This window comes from Euleptes europaea, chromosome 11 (assembly GCF_029931775.1).
Source record: "Euleptes europaea isolate rEulEur1 chromosome 11, rEulEur1.hap1, whole genome shotgun sequence".
In the NCBI taxonomy this organism is placed as follows: domain Eukaryota; kingdom Metazoa; phylum Chordata; class Lepidosauria; order Squamata; family Sphaerodactylidae; genus Euleptes; species Euleptes europaea.
The window spans coordinates 20,578,538-20,605,872 of NC_079322.1; the positions used below are offsets into that span (position 1 = coordinate 20,578,538).

A 27,335-nucleotide genomic window follows, 5' to 3' on the forward strand; every position below is an offset into this window, starting at 1 on the left:
ATCACAAATCAATTTTCATTTAAAATGCCTGACTACAGATTGCTCCTGAAAGCTCAAGGCATATGCTTCAGTGAACTCTCCAACATTCTTAATGCACATTAGAAAAATGTTGAGGTTTTTTTTTAAAAAAATCTTTTTAAAGGAATTAATTTTACATTAAAAACATGAGACCTCAATGGCTTTGGTTGCCCTCCCAGCATCAAACACATATACTTTGGAGAAGCAGGAGATTGTGTATAGCTAAATATTTGTCAAAAGAAAACAAGCAATAATGGTACATTCAACTCCCTATTCTGATTACTCTGTAACTTGAAGAACACAAAGAACCAGTTGAACCTTAGATTGTGTGGCAGTCGCAGAGGGCCTAATTCAGCTAGTTGTTTACACGTACTGCTAGGAATATGCAGTTGTTCCTTATGAGCTCCTCCTAAAGTCATGTGATGACTAGGGGAGGGAAGAATTGGCAGCAGGAAACTTCTATAAGCAGACTAGAGAAACACATGGAAGTGGTTGGTTTTAAAAACGGAAAACCCAGATTTTTCAGAAATGTTTGGGTTTAATAACCCTGAACCCGAAAAATGCTTTAAAAATTCTGTAAGGGTGTGTGTGTTCTTAGCTCCATTGCCTGTGGGCTGTGACTCCACAGAGCCTGCATACTGTGGGGCTAGGAACGCTTCCGCCTCCCTGTCCAAGCTGCATGTGATCCGTTAATTCAGGCACAGAAGCAAATTGTGTGTGTGTGTCAAGTGCTGTCAAGTTGCTTCCAACTCATGGCGACCCTATGAATCAATGTCTATCAAAACGTCCCATCTTTAACAGCCTTGCTCAGTTCTTGCAAATTGAGGGCCATGGTTTCCTTTATAGAGTCAATACATCTCTTGCTAGGTCTTCCTCTTTTCTTGTTTCCTTCAACTTTTCCTAGCATGATTGTCTTTTCCAGTGACTCGTCTTTTCATAATGTGACCAAAGTACAATAGCCTCAGTTTAGTCGTTCATGGTCTGCGAGCCAACACCATGAAACTGTAATAATGACAACCTAATAAAGCATTTAACACATAAGGATACTTATACCTGTCATTAATGTATGCACCAAAGTGCAGTTGGCAGAAAGTAACTTATGTATCAGATTCAGATTCATTTATTAACATGATTATGTATCATAGCACAAATCTGTGTACTGTTCCATCTGAAGATCCAGATGGAACAGTAACTCCAAGCTGCAAACCTCTTACTTCAGAGGAGAACGTCCAGTATAGGCTGACTTCTCAGTCCCTGATTGGTCCTATTATTGGTCATTTTATCTGGACTGAGCTTCAGTTTATTGGCCTACACATGACCCATTACCATTTCCAGGAAGGACAGAACCAAGAGCGACCCCAAAGCATAAGTGTTACAGGGTTGATCAGTTGCTCTCAGCACCATTTACTGGAACCAATAAACCAAATAGGGTAAGAATCACCAAAACATGGTGCCCCCCAAACTCTATCTTTGCTAATTGGCCTAGAAAAATACTATAGTTGATGGTAATCAACTGGTGTGCAGTCCCCCAACCCTCTCTCAGTGTCGGTCATCCATTGGAGCAGCCAAAGCAGTTTCAGTTCTGAAATCTTTTCTAAAACCAGACTAGAATGACTTCCTCATAATAATCAGTTGATGTTTTCTTCTAGAAAGGCTAAAGATGTCCGGTTATCATTTATTCAAGCACTTTACCTGAGAAAGGAATTATTGCAACAGGATGGTACTTTTTACAGCAAGTGGAAATAGTTTGTTTTATACTGCTCACTCCATTCTCTGATCCTAGATTTGTCCCTGTGTGTACATAAGGGCAGTAAAGTTGCACCACACTTATGGCAACCACAGCATGGAGCTTTCAAGGCAAGTAAGAAGCAGAGGTAGTTTGCCTTCCTCTGCAGAGCCTTCCTTGGTGGTCCCCCATCCAAGTACTGACCCTGCTTAGCTTCTGATATCTGATGAGACCAGGCTATACCATGCTACCTTCCTACCTCAGATTTGTTCCCAGGCCCTTTAAAAAAAGTGGCACACCACAAACAGGAATCAAACATAGGTCTCATTGAATGCATGCCTGTGTATCATGTGCATATAACATACGTATTTAAATAGTTGGATCCATAAGAGCAACGCAATTGGAGGCATCTTAGACTTTTCCAGGTGATTTCTGCAGTGTGAATGTGCCACATATGAACTATATTATCACGACTAATGCACTCATATCATGTACAGCTGGCTGGCTTATGTGATATTGTAAGATACTGATCTGAGAATGCATCTTCCCAAGATCTTACCACAGTTCCGATGAAAACTGTAATATGCCATCATTAAAAATGGCAGGCAGAATCTAGGACAGGGGTGTCAAACATAAGGCCCGGAGGCTGGATCCGGCCCCTTGAGGGCTTTTATCCAGCCCGCGAGCCAGCCGAAGCAGCGACCCCCTCCCACTCTCAATCTGGGCTGGAGAGGCTTGGCCCGGCTCAACCAAGTGACATTTATGTCGTATCTGGCCCTCGTAACAATTGAGTTTGACACCCCTGATCTAGGCCTTCTACAGAAGACATTTGTATTGTAGTCCCATTTACACCCTGCCTTTCCTTTCCCCTGGGTGGTGTACCTCCTAAGTCCCTTTCTTCACACGTGGCCTATTTTCACCTGGTGCTACCACATTTACTTTCCTCAATCTCCCCCTTTGGTGCCTGCAGGGTTGCCCCGGCGTCTGCAACGCTCATTTCTCTGTTGTGCCTCACCAATCTGCGCATACTGTTTATCCACAACGGAATTCAAACTGACCAGAAGTCCATCAACTTTCTCGAAATGCTCTGAAGTCGGGACTCTTGCTTGGGGGTTGATGGAGAGTATGTCACTTTAAATAAGGCTGAATACTCATGACAATTGAAAGTACTTCTATGTTAAGTAGGGCTGTTTGCTCTAATGCGGTGTGGCAGCGCTGACCATTGGAATTGAATGTAGGAGCATCCCGAGTGGCCTCTCTGGAAAGCATCCAGCTCATCGTAGGGTTGCTGGCCGAATCCTGAGGGTATTCTCGAGGCTAACCCTAAAACAAACGTCTGTGGAATATTTCTGGGTAGGAAATATGATTACGAAATATGTTTTCCTAGGAAATATACCTCCTTTGCCTTAATTACCCATGTTGAGTGCTAATGGGCCAGTTGGCTTCCCTCGAGCCAAATCTGAATCACACGTACCTGACTGGGAAGGGACTGTGGCTCCGTGGAAGAGCCTCTGCTTCGAATGCAAAAGGTACCAGGTTCAATCCCCGGCAAATCCAGTTTAAAAGATCATGCATTAAAGGTAGTTTCCCGTGCAAGCACTGGGTCATTACTGACCAATGGGGTAATGTCACATCCCAATGTTTACTAGGCAGACTTTGTTTATGGGGTGGTTTGCCATTGGCTTCCCCAGTTGTCTACACTTCACCCCCAGCAAGCTGGGTACTCGTTTTACCGACCTCGGAAGGATGGAAGGCTGAGTCAACCTTGAGCCGGCTACCTGAAACCAACTTCCATTGGGATCGAACTCAGGTTGTGAGCAGAGCTTTTTGACTGCAGTACGGCAGCTTACCACTCTGATCATGCAGTAGGTATTATGAAAGACTTCTGCCTAGGACCCTGGAGAGCAACTGCCAGTCTGAGTGGACAATACTGTCCTTGATGGACCAATGGTCAGATTCAGTATAAGGAAGAGATTCATATGATTGTGAATCACAAACTAGTAACTACCCCATTCCATCTTTAGGGTTCAGGAGAAGTTACTGTTGAGGGGGGGGGGAGATCCCTGAGCCCAACTGAGAGGCACCCTGGTGCTGGGGAAATGTCACCATCCACCCCATAGCTGCAGGACAGCATCTCCAGGCTTCCTAGAGGCACCTGGTTGGCCACTGTGTGAACAGACTGCTGGACTTGATGGGCCTTGGTCTGATCCAGCATGGCTTTTTCATGTTTAGATGCACCCTGTGGTAGGACAACTCCCTACATCTGCCAATGGCTACTGGACTTTTCAGCTGTTTGATTTAGTTTGGTGGACTACCTGTTAATCTAGGTCGACTTTAGATGGGGATGGTTCTTCTCCCCCACCCCCCAATCATATCCTCATTATTAACAAACAGCATGCTAACACATCATCAGAAAAGACACATGCATTCTTATTTATTTATTTCTACCCTTTACACCCCACCTTTCTCCATCTGTGTGGACCCAAAGTTGCTTACATCATTCTCTCTTTCATTTTAACTTCACAACAACTGTGAAAGGTAGGTTAGATGGAGAATGTGTGACAGGTCCAATGTCACCCTGTAAGCTTTCATGGTGGAGTGGGGATTCAGACCTGGTTCTCCCAGATCCTAGCCTGATACTCAGACCACTACAGCACACTGCCTCTCCGTTTTGGCACTCTTACCAGCTCCTATAGGTTTTTATGTCACAGCTTACAGTCTTAAGTGTTTTAGTAGCCCCACCTGATAAAATCATGACACATTTTGCCTCCTCTTATTAAAAAGTATATTTTTAGCCATAGTGGTGTCAGAGACAAGATTTACAGCATGACGGTGCTGAGCGCTAAAGGCTTGGAAGTTGGAATCAAAAGGTACACAAAAACAAGCCCTTGTTATTTTTAAGCCTGTCATTGGGTGTGGAAGGCTGACTTATGATGCCTGAACGTTTGTGGCTGGCCAGCATGTGCCCTCCAGCTCCTGATTAGGAACCCAAGGCAGGCAGAGAGAAGTGGCAAAAAGACCAAGGTGCTCACTAGAATCATGAGAAACTACTAGATGAAAAAGAAGAAGAGTTGGTTTTTATATGCCAACTATCTCTACCACTATCTCAAACCGGCTTACAATCACCTTCCCTCCCCCTCGCCACAACAGACACCCTGTGAGGTAGGTGGGCCTGAGAGAGCTCCAAGAGAGCTGTGACTAGCCCAAGATCACCCAGCTGGCTTCATGTGTAGGAGTGGGGAAACAAACCCAGTTCACCAGTTTAGTGTCCGCCACTCATGTGGAGGGGTGGGGAATCAAACCTGGTTCTCCAGCTCAGACTCCACTGCTCCAAACCACTGCTCTTAGCCATACACCACGCTGGCTCTCTTAGATGGGCACTCTGGTGTCCTTTGATATTGCTTTACAGTGCTTTGGTAACTGACTTTCAACAGGAGCCATGTTTGAGCTGAACAGAAGCACCATTCAAAGGCCAAGCATGGCCTCCACTCCCACGCAAGTCAGGATGCGGGCAAAGGATTCTGAACTCCTCTTCTCTAGTGTGACTAGCAGGAAGATTTGCCAGGGCCCTCCCTTTGTTAAGGATCTGTTAGTGTGCAGTCAAATCGCCAGATTTAAGTTGACCCTATGAATGAATTAATTAATGACCTCTAAAACACCCTGTCATTAACAGCCTTACTCAGGTCTTGCAAACTGAGGGCCATGGCTTCCTCTACTGAATATCTCCTGCTGTACAATACATGCAGTATGGTGTAGTGGTTAAGAATGGTGGACTCTGATCTGGAGAACCAGGTTTGATTTCCCACTCCTCCACATGAGCAGCAGCAACCTAATCTGGTGAATTAGGTTGGTTTCCCCATTCTTACACATGAAGCCTGCTGGGTGACCTTGGGCCAGTCACAGTTCTCTCAGAACCCTCTCAGCCCCACCTACCACACAAGGTGTCTGTTGTGGGGAGAGGAAGGGAAGGAGATTGTAAACTGGTTTGATTCTCCTTAAAAGGTAGAGAAAATCGGCATGTAAAAACAACTCTTCTTCAGTTTTGAGCCAACAGTTGTTTCAAAACAAGAACATGTGGTCGAGTGTTCCTGCCCTTCGGGAACCCTTTGCTGCTGTTTTGGGTTGTTCTTCTTTTGAATGACCCTGAACCGCTTGACCACTGCCTGGCCCCTGACCTGCAGCCCACTAAGGTTAAAAGATATCCCCTCCCTCCAGTTTTCCATCACCCCTAGTGATGCAACAGTACACATCCCACTGTGGCTAACCATATCGCAAGCCCGACAGCAGGGCTTCTTAGAGGTGAACTCGAAATGAGATTGACTGTTGGGGAGGGTAATAGTAGAGCTGCATTTGCAGCGAACCCCTGCTAAGCTATCCACGGAATGACACTGATGGTCACTCCGGAGGGAGTCACTTACCCTCCAAGCTAGAGGTAAGATGCCAGATAAGCAGCGGCCTGTAAGAAGGGATTTTTTAAAAGTAAGAAAAACGGGGGGAAGATTAAGATAATTTCGCCTTCGACGTTAAACCCGTCACATACCCCAATGTCAGTGCCAACACCCTTGTTCAAGTACCTGACACAAACTCCTATTTCTGCCTTCTCCATGCCAGTGCCTCTTTCGTTTGAAATTGTGCCTACCTTTCATGGCTTCAGAATAAACTGGAAGTGAGTAACGGTACGGTATCAAAGAAAATAAAACTCCAGCTGCCGTTGCTGCCGGGGTTTGCCTTCCAAATGTGGCTTCTACAATATTTCATCTGTGCTGACACCTTTCACTCTCAATTATTTGGCTGCTGTCAAAACAAATCAATCAAATTACAGCGCAGTGTGTCTTCATGTTACCATCCCATTGTACGCTGGCTGCATTAGCTTTGAAATATATGGAAGTATAAATTTTTATCTCTATTATTTATTTAATGCAACTTTTCCCTGGTGAGGTGGCTCACAAACATATATGGAAAACTCAAATTAGTGCATGCTGTGCGTTCAATACATGCTCAAAGCCTGCATGTATGCCCGTATTTGAACGAGACACTTCAGAAATTTTAAAATAGTAATGCATACAAGAAAGCTATTGCACAAAAATACACATGATAACCTGCTGACTCGAGACTAACTGCCTCTGGATGCATGGTGCAATTTTAAAAATAAAACTATGAAAACGAGGGAAGGAGACCGCTGCATTATATTTAATTTGAAACTTCTGAAAGCTACCAGATTTCAGGAAAATGATCTCAGAGTCTTTGCCGGTGACAAATCTATGAGCAGCAATGTTGAAAAGTATAGTACAGTATTGGGTAACATGTTGGTTTCTTTTAATACTACTGTTAAAAAGGAGACCTAAATGTTAGGCTTTCACTGAGAAGAGCTAAATATTCTGCTGGCCATTGTAGCCACTGCGATATAATTTATGGAGCAATACGATGCGTGTTGAAAGGGCAGAATTGTAGTCTGGTGAAGGTTGTGAGAATGCTCTGTTAAAATTTCCTTGCCTCCACTCACAGAACTAGAATTCCCAAATGATTGTTAAACTAGTGTTCAACTGCAATCCAGCACACATGGGAACAGCTTGGCTTACATGTGCACGGAGCTCTTTAAATAAACAAAAAGCAAACCCGAGATTCAGCAGCTTGGTAGGGGGAGAGGATCGAGGTGGGCTGAGTCCAGCTCATCTCCTCAGACTCCCCCTTTGAAATAAATGATCAGGAAAAGCCCAGCTTTCAGAAATGGACTTTACCAATCTAGCTGCTGGGTCTCCGAGAGAACCACTGCGTATATTCGGATCCAGCGAGGGATATGGGCGTGGAATCCTTCCGCTGGTTTCTGAGCAGTTACTGCCCCTAAATATCCTGTTGATATGTTTGGAGTTATCACATAAAGCTCTTAGGGCCAAAAAAATAAATATAGAAATCAACAGAGATCTGGATCTGGGAGGTGGGTCTTTGCCAAACATGCTAAAAGCAGTGAGGGAGGGCATAACTGGGAAAGAGAAGTGGTCTAACTCTTTCCAGTCTGCTGCACGCCCCACACCCAACTATCCTACTTTGCATTCATGGTGAATGCTTGCCCCATCTGAGAACCAGTGTGTGTGTGTGCATGGGGGGGGGGGTAAGCACCCCTTTCCTGCCCACTGCTTCTCCTTTCCAAATCATGCTCTCCACTTTCAGAGGTTTTACAAATCCCTAATTTCTCAAATCTAAATTATTTGGGAAAACTGAATATTATAGTTGCCAGCCTCCAGGTACTAACTGGCAATCTGCTATTTCAACTGATCTCTAGCCGATCGAGATCAGTTCACCTGGAGACAATGGCCGCTTTGGCAATTGGACTCTATGGCATTAAAGCCCTTCCCCTCCCCAAATCCCGCCCTCCTCAGGCTCCGCCCCAAAAACCTTCTGCCAGTGGCGAAGGGGGACCTGGAAACCCTACCAAATACCCACTTGACCATTAAAATCCTTGGGTGACCTGGGGCCTGTCAATATTTTGACCAAACGTACCTCACAGGGAACTTCTAGTGCAAATCCAAAAGAAGAAGAGTTGGTTTTTATATGCCGACTTTCTCTACCCCTTAAGGGAGACTCAAACCAGCTTGCAATCACCTTCCCTTCCCCTCCCCACAACAGACACCCTGTGAGGTAGGTGAGGCTGAGAGAATGTGACTTGCTCAAGGTCACCCAGCTAGCTTCGTGTGTAGGAGTGGGGAAGCAAATCCAGTTCACCAGATCCACCTCCGCCACTCATGTGGAGGAGAGGGGAATCAAACCTGGTTATCCAGATCAGACTCCACCGCTCCAAACCACCGCTCTTAACCACTACACCACGCTGGCACCAAAAAAAGCTAGCATGAATTAACTTCTCTGTGTACTTGTGGAAGATGATTATTTATTTCATAATCTGGGTGTTCTAAGTTTATCTCTTAGAACCTATACTGGAATTATTTGGATTTGTTTTTTAAATAGACATTCACTGATTTGTTTTACTATTTAAATTCATGAGTTTCCCAAGATTTCTGCATCACCCGATTATAAACTGGCACAAAAACAGCATCAAAAAAACATCAGTGAAACAACAGAATGAATAACCACCAGTTGTCAAAACAACTATTGAATGATAGTGACACCATCAAAAAGTCACAAAAGTGGCCCCATCAGAAGAAGAGTTGGTTTTTATACCCCGATTTTCTCTACCTTTTTAAGGAGACTCAAACCAGCTTACAATCACCTTCCCTTCCTCTCCCCACAACAGTCACCTTGTGAGGCAGGTGGGGCTGAGAGGGTTCTGAGAGAACTGTGACTGGCCCAAGGTCACCCAGCAGGCTTCATGTGGAGGAGTGGGGAAACCAACCCAGCTCACCAGATAAGAGTCCACTGCTCCTGTGGAGGAAGGGGGAATCAGACCCGGTTCTCCAGATTAGAGTCCACCACTCTTAACCACTACACCATGCTGGCTTCAGCTCACGAAGCCCACGGGTTTGCAAAGGAGTGCTGAAAGGCTCCCATTGGTGCAGTGCAGGGACACATGAGCTTGTGACACGCAATAAGAGAAAGCCGTAAACAGCCCAAGCAAAAGAAACAGTGAAAAGAAGGCGATCGCATCTAGCTCCATCACATTTTATCATCAAGCAACAATTTCACTTCCTGGTCTAGAGTCCTGAGCGCCTCTCATGCCTGCTCCTGTGATCTGCAACGCCATCAAAATACCTCCATGAGAAAACCACTGTTTCGTCAGAATGTTTTCATCCCAACATATTACCCTACTTTGAAGTTACAGCAATAAAAGGACGTCTCTCTCTGTGTGTGTGTGTGTGTGTAGGGGGTGAATGGAAGTACAGTTGAGTTGTAGTAGAGGAAAAGACAAAAATAACTTACACGTGGAGCCAGAGAGCACACAAGCCTTTACATGTCATTGTCTCCTCCTTTGAAAACAACTCTATAAATATCTCAGGTCCACTTCGGCGTTTATGTGGCTGCAGGAGACTATTATCCTGCGACAACACTTTCTCCCAGCTCTACACAACTCTCAGTTCATGCACCATGTTCAGTAGTCTCCAGTTCAATTAATGCACCACTGCTTTGAAGCTATGCTGATATGCATAGAGGCAGATGCTCAGAGAGCCTCTGTAGCATTTCAAAGTATGTGAGATGCAGAATAGTGTTTTTTTTTAATGTCTCTAAGAAATCCCATTGTGAACTCTCTTGCCCTTTCCCCCTCTTCTATTCTATTGATCTGATGGTAACAAACGTGCGGAGGAATGACTGAATATTAATTTGCCTACTGGGAACACTAACTGTGGGCAAAAACGGTAGAAGAAGAAGAAGAAGAAGAAGAAGAAGAAGAAGAGTTGGTTTTTATATGCCGACTGTCAGAATCAAACCGGATTATTATCACCTTCCCTCCCCTCCCCACAGCAGACACCCTGTGAGGTAGGTGAGGCTGAGAGAGTGTGACTAGCTCAAGGTCACCCAGCTGGCTTCATGTGTAGGAGTGTGGAAAACAAATCCAATTCAGCAGATTAGTGTCCGCAGCTCATGTGCAGGACTGGGGAATCAAACTAGTTTCTCCAGATGAGAGTCCACCACTCCAAACTACTGCTCTTAACCACTACACCACACTGGCTCGCTGGTGTAAGCACTGGCTAAACTCTGCCAGATTTTTGTGTGGTATCTTTCTTGGTTGGAGAGGGAAGGTGGCATGATATACCCCAATTTTGTCAGATCTCAGAAACTAAGCAGGGTCGGTACTTGGAAGGGAGACCACCAAGGAAGACTGCAGAGAAAGGCAATCACAAACTACCTCTACCAGTGTGGTGTAGTGGTTAAGAGCGGCAGACTCTAATCTGGATAACCAGGTTTGATTCCCTGCACCTCCAACATGAACGGCGGTCTCATACCTGGTTCTCCATACCTGATTCTCCAGATTAGATTCCCCACTCCTCCACATGAAGCCTGCTTGGGCCAGTCACAGCTCTCTCAGAACTCTCTCAGCCCCACCTACCTCACAGGGTGCCTGTTGTGGGGAGAGGAAGGGAAAGTGATTGTAAGCTGCTTTGAGACTCCTTATGGCAGAAAAAAGTAGGGTATAAAAAAATAACCCACCACTTCTCACTTGCCTTGAAAGCTCCTTGCTGGGGTGCCATAAGTCAGCTGTGACTTGACGGCAATGTACACGCGCGCGCGCACACACACACACACCAGGAGACTGTGTGGGGTTCACACATGCATTCTGCTTTTCCACACTTGGTGATAAGAATTGTGACTCAGAATTGTATTGCTGCGAAGTGCATTTGAGCTGGAAAGAGGCTACCTGGAAGTTCCACTGCCGATGCTTGAAGTGTCATGGCTCCTCCACAATTGCAATGCCACACCTTTCAGCGCTGTCATCAAAGGATGGTGATGAACATATGAACTTGCCAAAGTCAGCTGTGTGCCCTTCACAGGTCCTCTGGACATTATCACTTCTTATAAAGTTTTCTTTAAAAAAACACGGATGGTCCTCTACCTGGACCATGCTTGGTATTCCACACCAGGACATGCCTTTTAATTTGCCGGTCCTCCAAGTCCCAGGTGAGGGATCCATTTTGTATGACAACAGGATACATGGTAGAAACCTGCAACCAACGAACTGGTGCAATACTTCTAATCAATATATAACATTCAGCCTTCCACTGTACAACCTCATGACCAATGGAGTTGATCTGGAGAACAGAGTTTGATTCCCTTCTCCTCCACATGAGAGGTGGAGGCTAATCTGGTGAACTGGATTTGTTTTCCCGCTCCTACACATGAAGCCAGCTGGGTGACCTTGGGCTAGTCACAGCTCTCTTAGAGCTCTCTGAGCCTCACCTACCTCACAGGGTGTCTGTCGTGGGGAAGGGAAGGTGATTGTAAGCTGGTTTGAATCTTCCTTATATGGTAGAGAAAGTTGGCATATAAAAACCAACTACTACTACTACTACTCCTTCTTCCTGATCCCTCTAAATGGAGATGCCAGGAATTGAAAGTGGGACTGTCTCCATACAAAGCAAATACTTTACCACTAAACTGTGGTTTCTCTCCTATACATCAGAAGTAAATCATAGATATTGTAAAGTATGTTAATCTAAACTTATAGCCCCAGAAAAAAATATCTTCTTTTTCTTCAGTGGCTAGATCTGGCTTCCTTACCATTAACTTGACAAAGCTGAGTAACAAACTGGGATCTGAATTCAACTAGAACCTTCAGATTATCTTTAATTTTTCCTAGCGTTGGGCCATAATACTTGCTGGTCTCAATCCAACATTGAGTTACATGCGCTTAAGCCTATTGATTCCATTGAGATTGACCAGGTATTAACCCTGTATTGGATTGCAACCATTGGCTCAGATCCTGCAGATAATCTCTGCTGACGGGATTTCTCTCAGTCGGCAGGAATTCCTTGCCGCTCCCCCCAAATTCTACTCCTGGGGGACAAGGGATCCCTAGGAATGGCATGGGGGGGGGGAAACGGAGGATTGCAACAGGAGAGGATAATCAGCAGGAGTAGTTCTTTATTTTCTATTAGCAGAATTTCCCCACTGGATCCAACCCACTGACTTTACTGCAACTTTACTCTGTGTCCCTTTCAATCATGGTTTTGAAAGACATAGACTAAAATAACGATGGCGGTATTTGCTCTTATGATTTCACACTGAAATTACTACCGAGTGTAGACCTCGTTCGTCTTCCCAGCCCTTGTCACTCTTGTTTTGCTTATGTTAGTACCATGTAGAAGTACCTGGGAATAAACTATTCCTCTAAGTGAAACATCATTTTGATTATTACTGACATTGGTGCTCATTAAAATACATAAGCGGAACACTGTTTTTCTGTAGGCTCTGAAAGCTATTTCATGTCACCAGACGAGGAATACAAATGAATAGGGACTGCATCACTTTAGTTAAAAAGAGAGAATATCCTTTTATAAGGGAAAAAATGACGACTCTGGACATTAGATCAGTAAGCGACTGAGGCCTGCAATCCATCTACATTTTTGTTTTTTACCTATCTTAAACTCAGCGCTGATTGAGCATACAAAAGAATGAAAGGAATTCATGCTGTATTTGGCATATCTTCTTGCAATTAAGTTTAAATGAGCTTGCAATAAACATGTTATTTCTTTTCTGCCGGGTGCTTTTAAGAGGCCAATGGGATCTCTAGGCAAATCAAGATTAAAGAACTCTCTGCCTAGGGTTGGAATATGGGGGGAGTGGGACATCCAGAGGATTCTAATGGTCATCTCACATTACTATTTAATAAACATTTAGCCACTAAATGACATTCTAAAATATAATCACCTGCTGTTTTCTTTGCTTTGTTTGAAAGAGAACTTGTAAAGACAAAATTTTTCTTTTCAGAAAAAAAGCAAGGCATCCTTTCGGCACACAAACATTTCACTAATGATAAGGGAAGAGAGCAGAGTCTTATTGGTTTCAGGACCCATAGCTGAGGAAGTAAATTATTGCTGTTCTCTTCAGAAATATCCCAGGTTTTGCAGCGGAAATAAAACTCCCAAGATTTCAATTTTACAAGGCAAGAGTTCCCAACTCTTGACACTCTTTGCCCATTGATTCTGAAGTACAAACATCTCTTGAGCTGCCTACTGTCATAAACAAACCCCACAAACCTTGCTGGCTGGAATATGGTTTCGATAGTTTAGATACCCATTTGGCCCATGATGTTGCAATCCTAGATACAGACTGAAGAGCGAGGAGGGACTCCTATAAACCTCTGTTGTTACTGGGGTTGCCAAGTCCCTCTTTGTCACCAGCGGGAGGTTTTTGGGGCAGAGCCTGAGGAGGGCGGGGTTTGGGGAGGGGAGGGACTTCAATGCCAGAGAGTCCAATGGCCAAAGTGGCCATTTTCTCCAGGTGAACTGATCTCTATTGGCAGGAGATCAGTTGTAATAGCAGGAGATCTCCAGCTAGTACCTGGAGGCTTGGGGACCCTAGTTGTTACCCTTCCCTCTGGAAAACCAGGAGTAGATTCATGCAGGGAGAAGTATAACTGGAAAGTGAGAATGGTGTAGTGGTTAGAGTGCCAAGCTTGAGTCCCAGGATACTAGCTGACTTACAAACAATCCCTCCATATGGTCTAATGAAGCCATTTTTTGGCGCAGCAGCAGTAGAAATGCACTTTTGTTTTCTGTGAAAAGACAATCTGGCCTCAAGAAGTAGTTCTCACAATTTGATGGCTGCTTCTGCAGTACACAATCCAATCTTTGTTAGGTTTTTTATTTGCCCGCTGGCAGCAGGCAATCCTCTACCCTTGATAATTTGAGAAGCAGAAGAAAAAACGGTACCATTGGTGATGCTCTAGGAATTTCCCCTAGTCTCTATGGCCTTTACCATTAGGGGAAATTCTTAGATGGTCACCCAGAAGTGAGGTCATATCCTTCTGAAACTTCACCCTTACGAGGCACTGTCCCCCAAATCCCAGCTTTTGCCAGTGCAAAAAAAGAAACTAGACGTTCCAGACAAAACTCAGAATATATGAAGAAAGACAAACAGATCTTCATTTGGGGCTTAGCTCCTCCAGAATTCCTTCAGGTCATTATAGAAAACTGGATGAAACTGGAAGAACTCTGTCAGTGCAATCCTACCAATACTTTTCTGGGAATATACCCCACTGAAAAGACTTGAGAAGGGATCTGAGCAGAAACGGTTAGGATTGTTTCTTAAGTCAAAGTGCTGCAAAATTCCCACTAATACCTGCTGCAATTGTAGCAAAAAAAATGGACTGCAGTCTTTATCTTTTCTTCACTCCAAGGTGTACAACGATTGATCTGGCCCGGTGCCTTGTTTTCAAGTCTTTGAGCCCTGCCGTCCAGCTTAGCAAAGCAGAATGAAATCATGACGTAACATCCGCATCAGCTTATGTTTATTTATAATACTCCATCCAAAGTAACCAGAAGCTAGTACACTCCAGAGCCGAGGGATACACTTTAATAATGCCTGTGTCTTCATTAAGATTTCATTCTCCACCCCACACTAAAAAGCCTCTTCCTCCGCTTTGTCGGATCTGCTCTTACCCAGATCCCGGCTCCGCCATTATTTTTTTTAATCTCCCGTTCCCTACTTTACATGCACTCTCAAATTTTAAACAAGCAAAATTTGTGCATTAGTGTGTCCTTTCCATCTATGATTTATGAACGACAGGTTCCTCGGTGCAGCTTAATGGTATGAGAGGGAGACATTATTTTAAACTTTAAAGTGAAAACCATTTGCAACTATGATAAGAGAGGTCTGTTGACATTAAAGTTTAAAACGGGGCGCAAGGTAAGAAGCGAGCCGCCGAGCCAACAGGTGAGGGCACCGTGCACGCCGTACGTAACAGGGATTTGTTCGACACATTAGCCTCTCCTTCTCACTGTTTCGCAGCCTTGTAGTCTTCGGCGCGTCAAACAATCTGTCAAGTCATCAGCAGCGACGGGAGTTTAATTGCTTAAAAACAACTTAGAGTGCTGTGCAGAACATTCACTTAATCAAAGCCCTGTTTCATCTGTGGGAAACTTTTCACTTCCTCCATCATTTTTCATTAAAGTTTTCCTTCTAGATTGTACTGTGGGTTTTAAAAAAAACCCAAAAAACAAAATACTGATTAGGTGTACTATACATTACGCACTGGATTCTTGCTCAGAAAATAAAAATACACCGTAATACCCGACGGTATGTTCAGATATCTTATTCCTTACGTGACCTCAAAGAAGAAAAAGAGCTGGTTTTTATATGCCGACTTTCTCTACCACCTAATGGAGAATCATGATGATTTTATTATTGTGGCGATAGCCAGATAAACTACAAACTTTATCAATTAAAATCGATTACAAATTTAAATAATTAAATTAAATTAAAACCTCTCTATACCAAATATAGATAAAGTTATAACAACTAATAATCACGATATTCACAAGGCATAAAGCGATTAAAATCAATTAAAATCAATTAAAATCACTTAAAATCACTAATACCCTTCTCCGACTGAATTTTAATAGCTACAGAGCAATATTTGGCTCCTTGCAAAGATCGCTGAGAGTCTTCCTCCCATTAATGGAGAATCAAACCAGCTTACAATCACTTTCCCTTCCCCTCCCCACAACAGACACCCTGTGAGGTAGGTGAGGCTGAGAGAGCTGTGACTAGCCCAAGGTCACCCAGCTGGCTTCGTGTGTGGGAGAGGGGGAAACAAATCCAGTTCACCAGAGTAGCCTCCGCCGCTCATGTGGAGGAGAGGGGAATCAAGCCCGGTTCTCCAGATCAGACTCCACCACTCTTAACCACCGCTCTTAACCACTACACCACGCTGGCTCTCTCAGAGCTGGCCAGTCAATACTACATCCTGGGACTGGTCACCGCTTAGCATTGTGCTTCCTGTTTCATCATGAAAAAGTGTACACCATTGAAGAGGAACCAATATTGCAGTTCCACTGAGATGGTTATTGCCCCCCTCCCCATCTTGAACTATCCTAGCCATTGGGTCAGTCTTTCTCCTTCATCATCAGGGCTTTAATTAATTTTTTACTGCCAAGTTCTCTGCATTGCCCTCATACCCTTCTGTTCCAGGTATACAGGAGCAATCAGTAAAATTCAATATTGTTCAAGAAACAAAAAATAAAAGCCCGGGATGGACCGGGAGGTCAAAATGACACTGGAAAGGGCCCCGTCCATCCCCTGTCATGCCCCCTGATGGAACGTGTGACTCGCCTGGGCCAGGCCGTGGCAGTGGCTGCACATAACTCACTAGGGTTGCCTAGCTGGAGATCTCTCGCTGTTACAACTGATCTCCAGCTGACAGCGATCAGTTCACCTGGAGAAAATGGCCCCTTTGGCAATTGGGCTCTATGGCATTGAAGTCCCTCCCCTCCCCAAACCCCACCCTCCTCAGGCTCTGCCCCAAAAATCTCCAGGTATTTCCCAACCTGGAGCTGGCAACCCTACAACTCACCCAGGTCGGGCTAGGCCAGGTAGTGGCTTCCCACAACTCATCCAGGTGGTTGTACCCACTTGCCCATGCCAGGTGGTGGCTGTGGCTGCCATCTTGCCTTCCCAGCCAGCCCAGTGGCAATGCTGCAGCCAAGCCAGGTGCTGCAGCCTCTATTCACCTGGTGGAAGTTTGTGCTTTGCCAAGCTGGTCTCCTCACCTCCCTAGGCAAGGCCATTGGCCCCCTGGAACCTTTTTCTGGTGACCATAATAGCTAATCTGTCAGTTATGGAAGCCCAGTGTTTAATGGGGGGAAACTTGGGGCATTAGTACATAAGAACATAAGAAAGGCCCTGCTGGATCAGACCAAGGTCCATCAAGTCCAGCAGTCTGTTCACAGAGTGGCCAACCCGGTGCCTCTAGGAAGCCACTAACAAGACGAGTGCAGCAGTACAGAGAGTTCTAGCAGTTCTGACTGGCTGCTATGGAAAGAGGATAATGGCATAGACCGACCAACCAAGGCAAGGTTCAAATGATCGCATGCATATGTATTAATGTACTTCATTTATATCTCCCCTTTCTTCCCAAGGGGTACCCAAAGTGGCTTTCCCCCCTCCTCCATTTTGTCCTCACAACAAACCAGGTTAGGGTGATATAGGGTTGCCAACCTCCAGTAGTAGCTGGAGATCTCCCGCTATTACAACTGATCTCCAGCCGATAGAGATCAGTTCACCTGGAGAAAATGGCCGCTTTGGCAATTGGACTCTATGGCATTGAAGTCCCTCCCCTCCCCAAACCCGGGCCCCTGGGGCCCCACCCCAAAAATCTCCAGGTATTTCCCAACCTGAAGCTGGCAACCCTAGGGTGAGCGTGACCTCTCATAGGGTTTTCAGGGCAAGAGATAAGCAGAGATGGTTTGTCATTGCCTTCTTCTGCATAGCAACCCAGGGCTTCCTAACCACGTCCAGCACTAACCACGCTCAACCCTTTTTATCTTTAAGCTCTGCTAAATTTGGGCTAGTCTGGGCTATTCAGGCACCTTATTTATTTACTGACTCCATTTAAGTTCATTTATACCAGTCTTCAAATTCCATTTTTCTTGGTGCAAAATTTGGATTTGCAGCAAAAATAATTGCAGAGTATACAGTCTTGATCATAAGACAGATCTGAGCGGCTTTAATATGAGATAATTCCTGTCCTAGTTGCCTATCAGATTGCAAACTCCTAGAAGCAGCCAAATAGATCACTACCCATTCCTACAACAGAGCAGCACATGGTGGCACAGAAAGAAATACCTCTTTTTGTCTTCTTTGAAACCCGTGGCGTTCTACTCTAGCTCTTTTCAAAGCTAATCATACAAACCGTTTCCTCCCAAGTTCACTACCATTTGATTCTGGAATCAATTCAGCAGCAGGTATATTATTCCTCTCACCAAATGATAATACACTTTTTGATTTACCTGGAGGCAAATACTCTAGGTAAATCCCAACCCCCAAGGAGCACCTACAACTGTCATGCATGCTGGCTGGCAGCCAGCAGGTTGGATCCAGATCCTGTAAAGTTTTATCTGGTTTCTGGTGGTTTATCAAACTTTAATCAAGTTGCAGTTTTAAAAAAAACAACCTCATCCAGCGTTTCACTTGACAGGAAAGGGGAAAAATAACAATGTCAAGTTGTAAGAAAATTGAGATATTCCAAGCTTTAAGGCATCCTCCCTCTATACCTTGAACCCTCCTTTATTGGACACGTGTGTAATGTGTGGACGTACACATTTGTATATAACGATGTGTCTCTGCGCATATGTTCTACAACTGCAACTCCCTTATTGCTAGATTCTGGAGCCTTGCCATTCAGGAGGAGGATAATCAGTGTAGCAAAAAGTGGGAAAAAAGCAAAACAAACAAGCAGACCACTGCTTTGAGGACAGAGTTACTCCTGAGAATCCTTGCGCCACAGGATCCCAAAGCAGTTTTAACAGTATTGTAAAAAAGGTAAAGGTCCCCTGTGCATTCCTGACCCATGGGGTGACGTCACATCCCGATGTTTACTAGGCAGACTTTGTTTGCGGGGTGGTTTGCCAGTGCCTTCCCCAGTCATCTTCCCTTTACCCCCAGCAAGTTGGGTACTCATTTTACCGACCTCAGAAGGATGGAAGGCTGAGTCAACCTTGAGTCAGCTACCTGAAACCAACTTCCGTCGGGACTGAACTCAGGTCGTGAACAGAGCTTGGACTGCAGTACTGCAGCTTACCACTCTGTGCCACGGGGCTCCTAACAATATTATACACATGTAATAAAGATCTGAGAATGGAGAACATAAGAACATAAGAACATAAGAAAGACCCTGCTGGATCAAACCAAGGTCCGTCAAGTCCAGCACTCTGTTCACACAGGAGAGCCTGAGATTTATGATACATTTGTTCTCTGGTGTCACTCAGAAAAGATTTAACAGCGGCTAATCTGACTACTCAAAATTTGCACAATAAAGTGACCCTCCCAGCATTCTTTTCAACCATAAATTAAGGGCGTCAGCCCACCAAAGTAATTATGAGATAGAGAAGACGCTTCTGTTCCAGGTGGCATGGACACTGTGGTAGGCAGGTATAGAAGGGAATGCCCAACATTAGTCAGAATTGGAACACAGGTCTCAGGGGACAAGGAGGGTGGATTCAAAGTATCAGAGGGTTTTTGGGACATCTATGAAGATGTACCTAGAGGTTGAGCTGTGTGATGGCATCTGGGGTATGGTCACATTGGCCTTCTGTGTAGTGTACTCTCTTGACTTCTAGGGGTGCCATGCACAACAGAAGGGGTGGTGTGCAATTCATCTGAACAGCAACATAAATGAGCGGCAGTCAGGGCCGAGGCACATTTCCTCCACATATACACATTTTCTCCAGCAAGAATAGACAATGATCAAGACTTGGGGGGGGGGGGTGTTTCTATTTTCCGTGGGCTCCCTAATGTCATTAAACAACACATCAGCTGACAGGGGGGATGACTCATTCCCCAGTGACTCATTCCTCTGTGATTCAACAAAGATGACCACTTCACTAGTAGCATTATTAAAATCACAATAGCACTGTCATTGGATCAGGAACCTTGTCACCTGAAATATCAGAACCCAAGAGAATATAAGAGCAGCCTCACCAGATCACCCTAGGGGCTAGGGTTGCCAACCTCTCCTGCTATTTCAACTGATCTCCAGATGACAGAGATCAGTTCCCCTGGAGAAAATGGCCGCTTTGGCCATTGAATTCGATGGCATTGAAGTCCCTCCCCTCTCCAAACCCCGCCCTCCTCAGGCTCCATCCCCAAACTCTCCAGGTAATTCCCAACCCAGAGCTGGCAACCCTACAAGTCCAGCATCCTGTTTCATGCAGTAGCCAATCAGAAGCCCCCGGGGGGCCTACAAGCAGGTCATGGAGGCCAAGCCTTCCTACTGTTGTTGTACCCCCACCTAGCCCTGGTATTCAGAGGGTTCCCACCTCTGAATGAGAAGATTTCCTTGAGTCGCTGCAGCCAATGGACATTAATAGATCCATTCTCCTTGAATTTTTCTCATCCTTTTTTAAAGCTGTCTGAGCAACTGGTCATGATTGCTTCATGGAGCACAGTGAATTCCTCAAGTTGCATCTTCATTCAAAGAATAGTTAATTTCTTTTGTCTGTCCTTAGTGTACTGCCCATCACCTTAATAGGCTGTCCCCAAGTCCTGGTATTATGGGGAATTTTAGATTCCCCCCTCCCCATTTACAAATAGCTCTATTTGCAGGATCCAGTGGCAGTCAGATACATCTGACACCATTTTCACCTTGACCCCCAAAAGGATCATTTTGGGAACTCAATGAGCTGGCATAGGAGGGAGAATTTGACCCCCCAAAAAAGCCCTCTGGGTGACTAGCTGACAGCCAATGACGTATGAATGCAAGGATGTTAACAAGCAAATCCATATAATATTGTACGTACATATAATGAACTGCTGATGTGCTTTACCTTGTAGATTTTGCAATGGCAATGTCATAATGCCTCCTGCTGCAGCTGCTGCTACCAGCCCTTGGATATTGGTGAGATTAGCTGTCGGCAAAGTGAGGACCAGTCCTTGCTGGCCCCCCAGCTGTCCAGCCATGTTGAAAGGAATAAGGATAGGTTGGTTCAGTGCTGGAGTGCCTCCTGGCATCACCCCTGCTACAGCTGAGGCTAACTGCTGAGCTGTCAGTAGTGGCTGCAAAAAAACAGAAGAACCAGAGTTTACCATAGGATAAATACATGGGCAAGAGCATGGATTCAGTTGCTTTAGCAAACCCTGGGAATATCGGTCACTTCCCTCTATGTGCACACATTGTCAATGAACCAGGGAAGGGAAAATGGCGGGGACCAACTTGGCATCTTGTGTTTTTGTTATCTCCTTCCTGACTGCAATCAGAAGGGCTTGGCATTGCCAGAGATGCATGCCGAAGGGCAAGAGCCAAAGGGTATTTTGCCCTTTGCCTCTTAGCCTGTGCCCTTGGAGGAACCAGTCAAAGACAAGATGCCATGTTGTGTGTGCTTGGTTTATATTGTATTTTCTTTCTGTTGCTGTAAGCTGCTTTGGGTCCCCCTGGAGAGAAAAGTGGAATATAAACATGAAATGAAATACAGTAAATGGAGAGTAGAACATAATGTTTCTGATCCCAGGCTCCATGTTCATGTGGGGCTCCCATTGTCAGCTATTCCAGATGCAGCTCTGTTTTCCATAATGAGAAAGACTGAAGCCTCACATGAATACAAGCACTGTATTCCTAGCTCATGGTCAGACCTTAGAGACTCAGAAGATGAGTTGTGAATTATAAAAAATTATCTTCGTTAAAACTTGACTGAGAGCACATTTCGTTGCAAAGCACTTGGCATTCTCTAAGCGGTTTCAGGTTTTTGAGTTCATGGATAAACCTGCAATTGCAGGTTGCAGAGTTCCCCGACTTTTTGAGCTTTTGGGCACATTTCGAATTCTGACACAGTGACTGCCACAGGAGGTGGAGCCAATCATGAAATGACTGCCGCAGGAGGTGGAGCCAGCCACAAAATGTCAGGGAGTGAGGTTATATATAACTCTTATCGTACCTCTTCAGGCAGAAGCTCTATTTAACAGGGTGTCCTTTAATTTGCACAGCCAACCAGAAGCCTGCTGGGCAAAAGCCCCACCTAGACCCGCCTACTTTCTGAAAGCACTTGGCGAGCATCAGGAAAGGTGTCGGCGGGCACCATGGTGACCATATTTACTAAGTTGGGGATCTTTGGTGTATACAGTGAATGACAACAGGAAAAGTGAAAGAACTGGCTTGTGAAGGGGAAACCAAACTCTGATTATCCCCCACGAGTCTCTGCAAAAGAGGCAGATGATAAATGGATTAAGTAAATAAATAAACCCATGTGCCAGAGTTCCCAAGTCATGGGTAGCCGATCTTTGTTTCTATCTAGGATTCCTTCATTGTACTTGAAGCAAGAAGAGGCAAGAGAGAAGCGAAAACAACTTGTGTGTGTGACTCCGGCAACAACCCGGGTTCATGCACTTGTCAGTTGCATGTTCGTTAAATGTGATGTCTGAATGGAGCCAACATATTTGCGCCAGCTATCTGTCCTGAACAAGGCAGTTTCAGAAGCTAAGCAGAGTCAGTACTTGGTGAATGCTTGGATGTGGGACCACCAAGGAAGTCCAGGGTTGCTACACAGAGGCAGGCAATGGGAAACTACTTCTGAACACCTTTTGGTTTGAAAAGTTGGCTCAGACTTGATGACACTTTCTACCACCACCATTTATCCTGAGATAGGTCCCAGAAGAGGTTTGGGAGATTCACACTGGTCATTTATGCATGTGTACTTTCACTCACGATCCACCCCCCATCTGTCATGGTTGTTCCTTGGAGTTATGCATGAGTTTTCCCTCCATTAGAGATGGCCTAACTGCCAGCCCTCACAAATCCCAGGTCTTTCCGTTCCTCTGTCAACCTGATTCTTCCCTCTCCCCTGAGCTCAGCTCGGGTGAAATCCCCATGTATACGGCAAAGTGCAGGACACTAAAGCTTAGTTTCGCTCACAGCCAATTACAAAGCAGCATGTCCAGAGGCAGGGATTCATATACTTCCTGCTTCCTTGGAGCTCTTTCTGAGCAGAAGAAAGGCTTTTTAAAACCCAGGCTTGGATTTCTCCCCTCCCCCTTCTTTTCAGTTTGCTCTGTTTTTGTTCTTTGTTCTTAAAATGCTTTGTTATGCGGTAATTGGGTATGGGGGAGGGAACTTTTATCTCACTACAGCCAATTACAAGGCAGCATTTCAAGGTGCGGGGATTCATACACTTCCTGATTTGAGCTTGGAGACTGCTGGCGCATAGAATCCCAACAGGAAAGTGTGGGTCCAGCAAGCAACGAATCTCAGTTAAAACTCCCATGCATAAACAACCACTGTCTGTCTGGGGTCACTGATTATTGCTCCCCATCTAGGTCTGACTGCAAGAATGGGGAAAAAAACCATTCTACCAACCTCCAAACAGATGTGCTTACTCATAGCAAGCCACAAACTGGGGGTGCTTACACCTCTGCATATCTGCCGGCAGAGAAAGTTACAGTCTGCTTTCTCGTGATGCATTCAGACATCACAGGAAGTGAGTCCCTCGTTCACCAACCCCGGGCTGACCCCAGTCTCTTTTCTTTAGGACAAACATCTCCAGTGCCTTTAAATTTACCGCATGTGGCAGGCTTTCTAAACTGAGTTTCGTTTTGTTGTTGATCTCAGATTTTTTTTTCTTTCTTTAATTCTTTCCTGACATATGGCAGAGAAGCCGGTGACAAAGCCCAGCTGCATTCTAAAACTGTGCTAAACATATTAGATGTCTTGGATACCCCTGGGAGAAAGACCAAATGAAACCTACTCACCAAATATGTCCTAAGTAACTAATTTAACAAGTTCTTAATATGGTAGCTACTGAAAAATTAACAGATGCATATCTTATCAGAGGTACACACAGTAGGCATTTCTGGACTGTAAATTAAACTGGTTTAACAGCCATTTCCTCTTCCCAGAGAATCCTGGGTTCTGTGTTGGGGGGGGATATCAAAGTCTACATAACAGAATTCTCAACTCCCTTGTCAAACTACAATTCCCAGGATTTTTTTGAGAAGGCAACTTTTAACTATCAAAGTCTTATAGACCAGTTTTAGTTTGTAGTACAGATATGGCCAGCGACTGTGGGCCAGAACAGTTTAACTATCAAAGTCTTGTAGACCACTTTTAGTTTGTAGTACAGATACGGCCAGAGACTGTGGGCCAGAACAGTTGCCAGCTCTTCCCTAGCAGCCGGCTTGACCGGTTCACAACGCCTTCTTAATTTTGCTTAGAAATGCAATATAACAATATAAATACTTATTACCGCCAAATGAAAAGCAACGAAGTTTGACGTGAAGCTCTGTATATGACACACAATCAACTAACCCAATAAGCTAAACTGGCATCAAAATTACCCGATGTTCTTGCACCAACTCTCTCCAATGCATACATACATATGCATATATCTAGGTTTCTACATCTATAGTTGAAATTAGGCTCAAGCAATTTAATGGGAAAACCTCACATTTAGCTTGCTTGAAAAGTATACAGAATCATGCCTTCATTTTTTTAAAAAGATGACATATAAACTCTCATCTCACACACACACACAAACACAACTGCTGTTCACACTGAGTCTCTACCCATTTTGAATTAAAGCATGCAGCCAATCACTTCTGCGTTATCCACGGGAGTTGACTGTTGTCCATTAATATTTGTCTTCGGAAAACTCCATTTATATACATAGGCGAAAGGCAAGAAACTAACCTGGGGCCCGACGGGGAATGCTGGGTGGGACTGAATGGGTTGCTGCTGGTCAGCTGTGCTGGTGTCAGACAGCGTCGTGTTTCCTCTGGCTCCTGGAATTCAAAGAGAAAGCGCTACCTTAATATCTCGCCCGGGGACCGGCACGTTACATTTTGCGGTGATGTCACATAGCATCAAGCTGAAAATGATATGCCAAAGTGGTTTATCAAGAGCTCAAGCGTTCAAATCACTTATCGGCTGCATAAATTATGCTAACGCTCATTCAGGCCGGCCAACTCACTCGCGGAAGACACCAAAATCTGACAGCGGTGAAACTGAAGCGATCATCAACGCAGACGATGTGAGGCTGCATTATACATTCATTTACATAAAAAGCACATGAGCTCGCCATGTGGAAGGAGGAAAGGGTACTTCTTTATGCTAAGGTCTCATAATTTCACACGGCAAAAATCATCTGGGCTGAAGACAAGTCACTTCTGGTTTATGTCTCTGTAAAGGATTTTTTTTTTTTAAAGTTGCTCGGTAAAATACAAGCACCTGCAGTTTGAGCCCTGTTTCACTAGTAGATCTAAGCCAGTGGTTCCCAACCTTTTTTTGACCAGGGACCACTAGGACTTTTTTGTTCGGTGCAGGGACCCCAAGGTTCCAAATAAAAATTCCAAGAATTTGAAAACAAACTTTAATCATAGCTGTTAGTTAAACATTAAACTTGGAATAATATTTGAATATCTATTTTTACAATAGAGAACTTTTAATTGAAAATATTAATTTATTATGGGTTTATAACTTTGTTTCGCAGACCTTAATTTAGTTCTCGCGGACCCCTGGGGGTCCACGGACCCCTGGTTGGGAACCAGTGATCTAAGCCAATTGGGGGAACCATGGGCAGAGAGCGAGGTAGAATTTGGCTGAAGAACCAGTGTACACACTCAAGGAGTATTATTTTGTTTTGTCTGGCATCAGACTTCTCTGTTTCGTCCGGTGATTCTCCTTGATCCCTCTTCCTCTTCATGTGTCTATGCTTGTTTTAATAACCATCAATTATTTTTGTTCATTATGTGTTTTGAACTTGTTCTAATGTTTTTAATGTTTGCCTTCTTGGGGACTCTAAGACGAGTAGGAAGGCAGTCTAGAATGTTTTAAATCAAGAAAATAAATAAATATTCTAGGTGAAGAACCATTTTCCTTAATGCTTCTCCATATAAAAATCTCTGAATGTTAGAAATTATCATGCCGGAAAGCTTTGCTGTGCAAGTTTACTATACACAGTCCAGGGTTTATGTCTTAAGGAGAGCGGATATGGTTAAAGGTGACCAAATCACCTGTAACCATATCACCTCTCCTTAAGGCATAAACCGTGGGCCATTGGCAGCAGGGAGGGTTCAAGACATATTTTTTGTCTCAAGAGAGGCACACCTACCCTTTCCTGGGCTCGCAACACCACTGCCATCCCCTCTATGGCAATGCTTTAAGGGCTTGACTTTGACCCGGCCAGTGTGGGCATGAGTAGGGTTGCCAATTTCCAAGTGGTGGCTGGAGATCTACCGGAATTACAACTGATCTCCAGGCTACAGAGATCAGGTCCCCTGGAGAAAAATGGCTACTTTGGAAGGTGGACTGAGTAGCATTATAATCCACTGAAGCCCCTCCCCTCCTCAAGCCTCCCCCTCCCCCAGCTCCACCCCCCAAATCTTCAGGAATTTCCCAACCCTGAGCTGGCAACATTAGGCATGAGTCCAGAAGAGGACACTAGACCCCTTCCACCGATAGCTGGAAGTGCTGTCGTGCATCAGTAGCCTCATCACTAGGGTTGCCAGCTCCGGGTTGGGAAATACCTGGAGATTTTGGGGGTGGAGCCTGAAGAGGGGAGGGTGAGGGGAGGGGAGGGGCTTCAACGCCATAGAGTCCAATGGCCAAAGCGGCCATTTTCTCCAGGTGAGTTGCTCTCTATCGGCTGGAGATCAGCTGTAATAGCAGGAGATCTCCAGCTTGTACCTGGAGGTTGTTGGAGAAAAAAGGCGCTTGGTACTGAGAGGAAATTGAGAGAAAATAAGTACCAAAGCAAAACTTTGAATGCAAACACAATTTAAGTGCAAGTAAAAATAGTGCAAAAAACAAAACAACAATCACCACAAAACAACAATAAAGATAGTTAATACGTGGCTCCCAAAGAGTCTTCAATGACACCTTCTTAGGTATTATTTAGCAAGTCCCAAAAAACTATAAAAAAACAAGATAAGTTAATCCGGACTGCGTTTCAACTTGATTCGATCATTCCCACCATCTTCTTCATGAATTTTCCACGCATGAAACCTTTGGGACTTGCTAAATAATACCTAAGAAGGTGTCGTTGAAGACTCTTTGGGAGCCACGTATTAACTATCTTTATTGTTGTTTTGTGGTGACTGTTGTTTTGTTTTTTGCACTATTTTTACTTGCACTTAAATTGTGCATGTACCTGGAGGTTGGCAACCATACTCATCACTGTGCTGCCCCCCAAGGAGCTTGTGAGGGTCTCTGTCTTTGTGTCTCTGCTTTCCATCACCTGCGGTGTTATCAGTGAACTCGTAAAAGCAGTTCACACCTTCTGGTCTCAGGCGCCAGGCCTGATGGCCCATGTATCTTCCCCCCCGCTGTTCTTCCTGCCAGTACTCCCTCAGGCCGGTGCGGCCTTGGAAGTGTGATAGCCGCACCAGACTTCCTGGGATCCGTCTGATGTTTTGTATTATGCCAAGCTTGTAACTTCCCATAACAATAAGTGTGAACCCCAGTGCCCCAGTGCCCTGGAGTCAATATATTCTGTAAACCCGTATA

At 44.7% G+C, this 27,335-nt stretch overlaps 1 protein-coding gene across 3 annotated transcripts in view; it reads right to left on the reverse strand.

Annotated features, from left to right (window-relative positions):
* POU6F2 (POU class 6 homeobox 2) overlaps positions 1–27,335 on the reverse strand; it is a 402,019-nt gene that overhangs the window by 182,579 nt on the left and 192,105 nt on the right. For all 3 annotated transcript variants that reach the window (XM_056857609.1, XM_056857612.1, XM_056857610.1), the window contains exons 3-4: positions 24,522–24,613; positions 20,674–20,902 (exon numbers count right to left, since the gene is read on the reverse strand). In XM_056857609.1, coding sequence (XP_056713587.1) covers positions 20,674–20,902; positions 24,522–24,613 — 321 coding nt within the window. The remainder of the gene's footprint in view (positions 1–20,673; positions 20,903–24,521; positions 24,614–27,335) is intronic.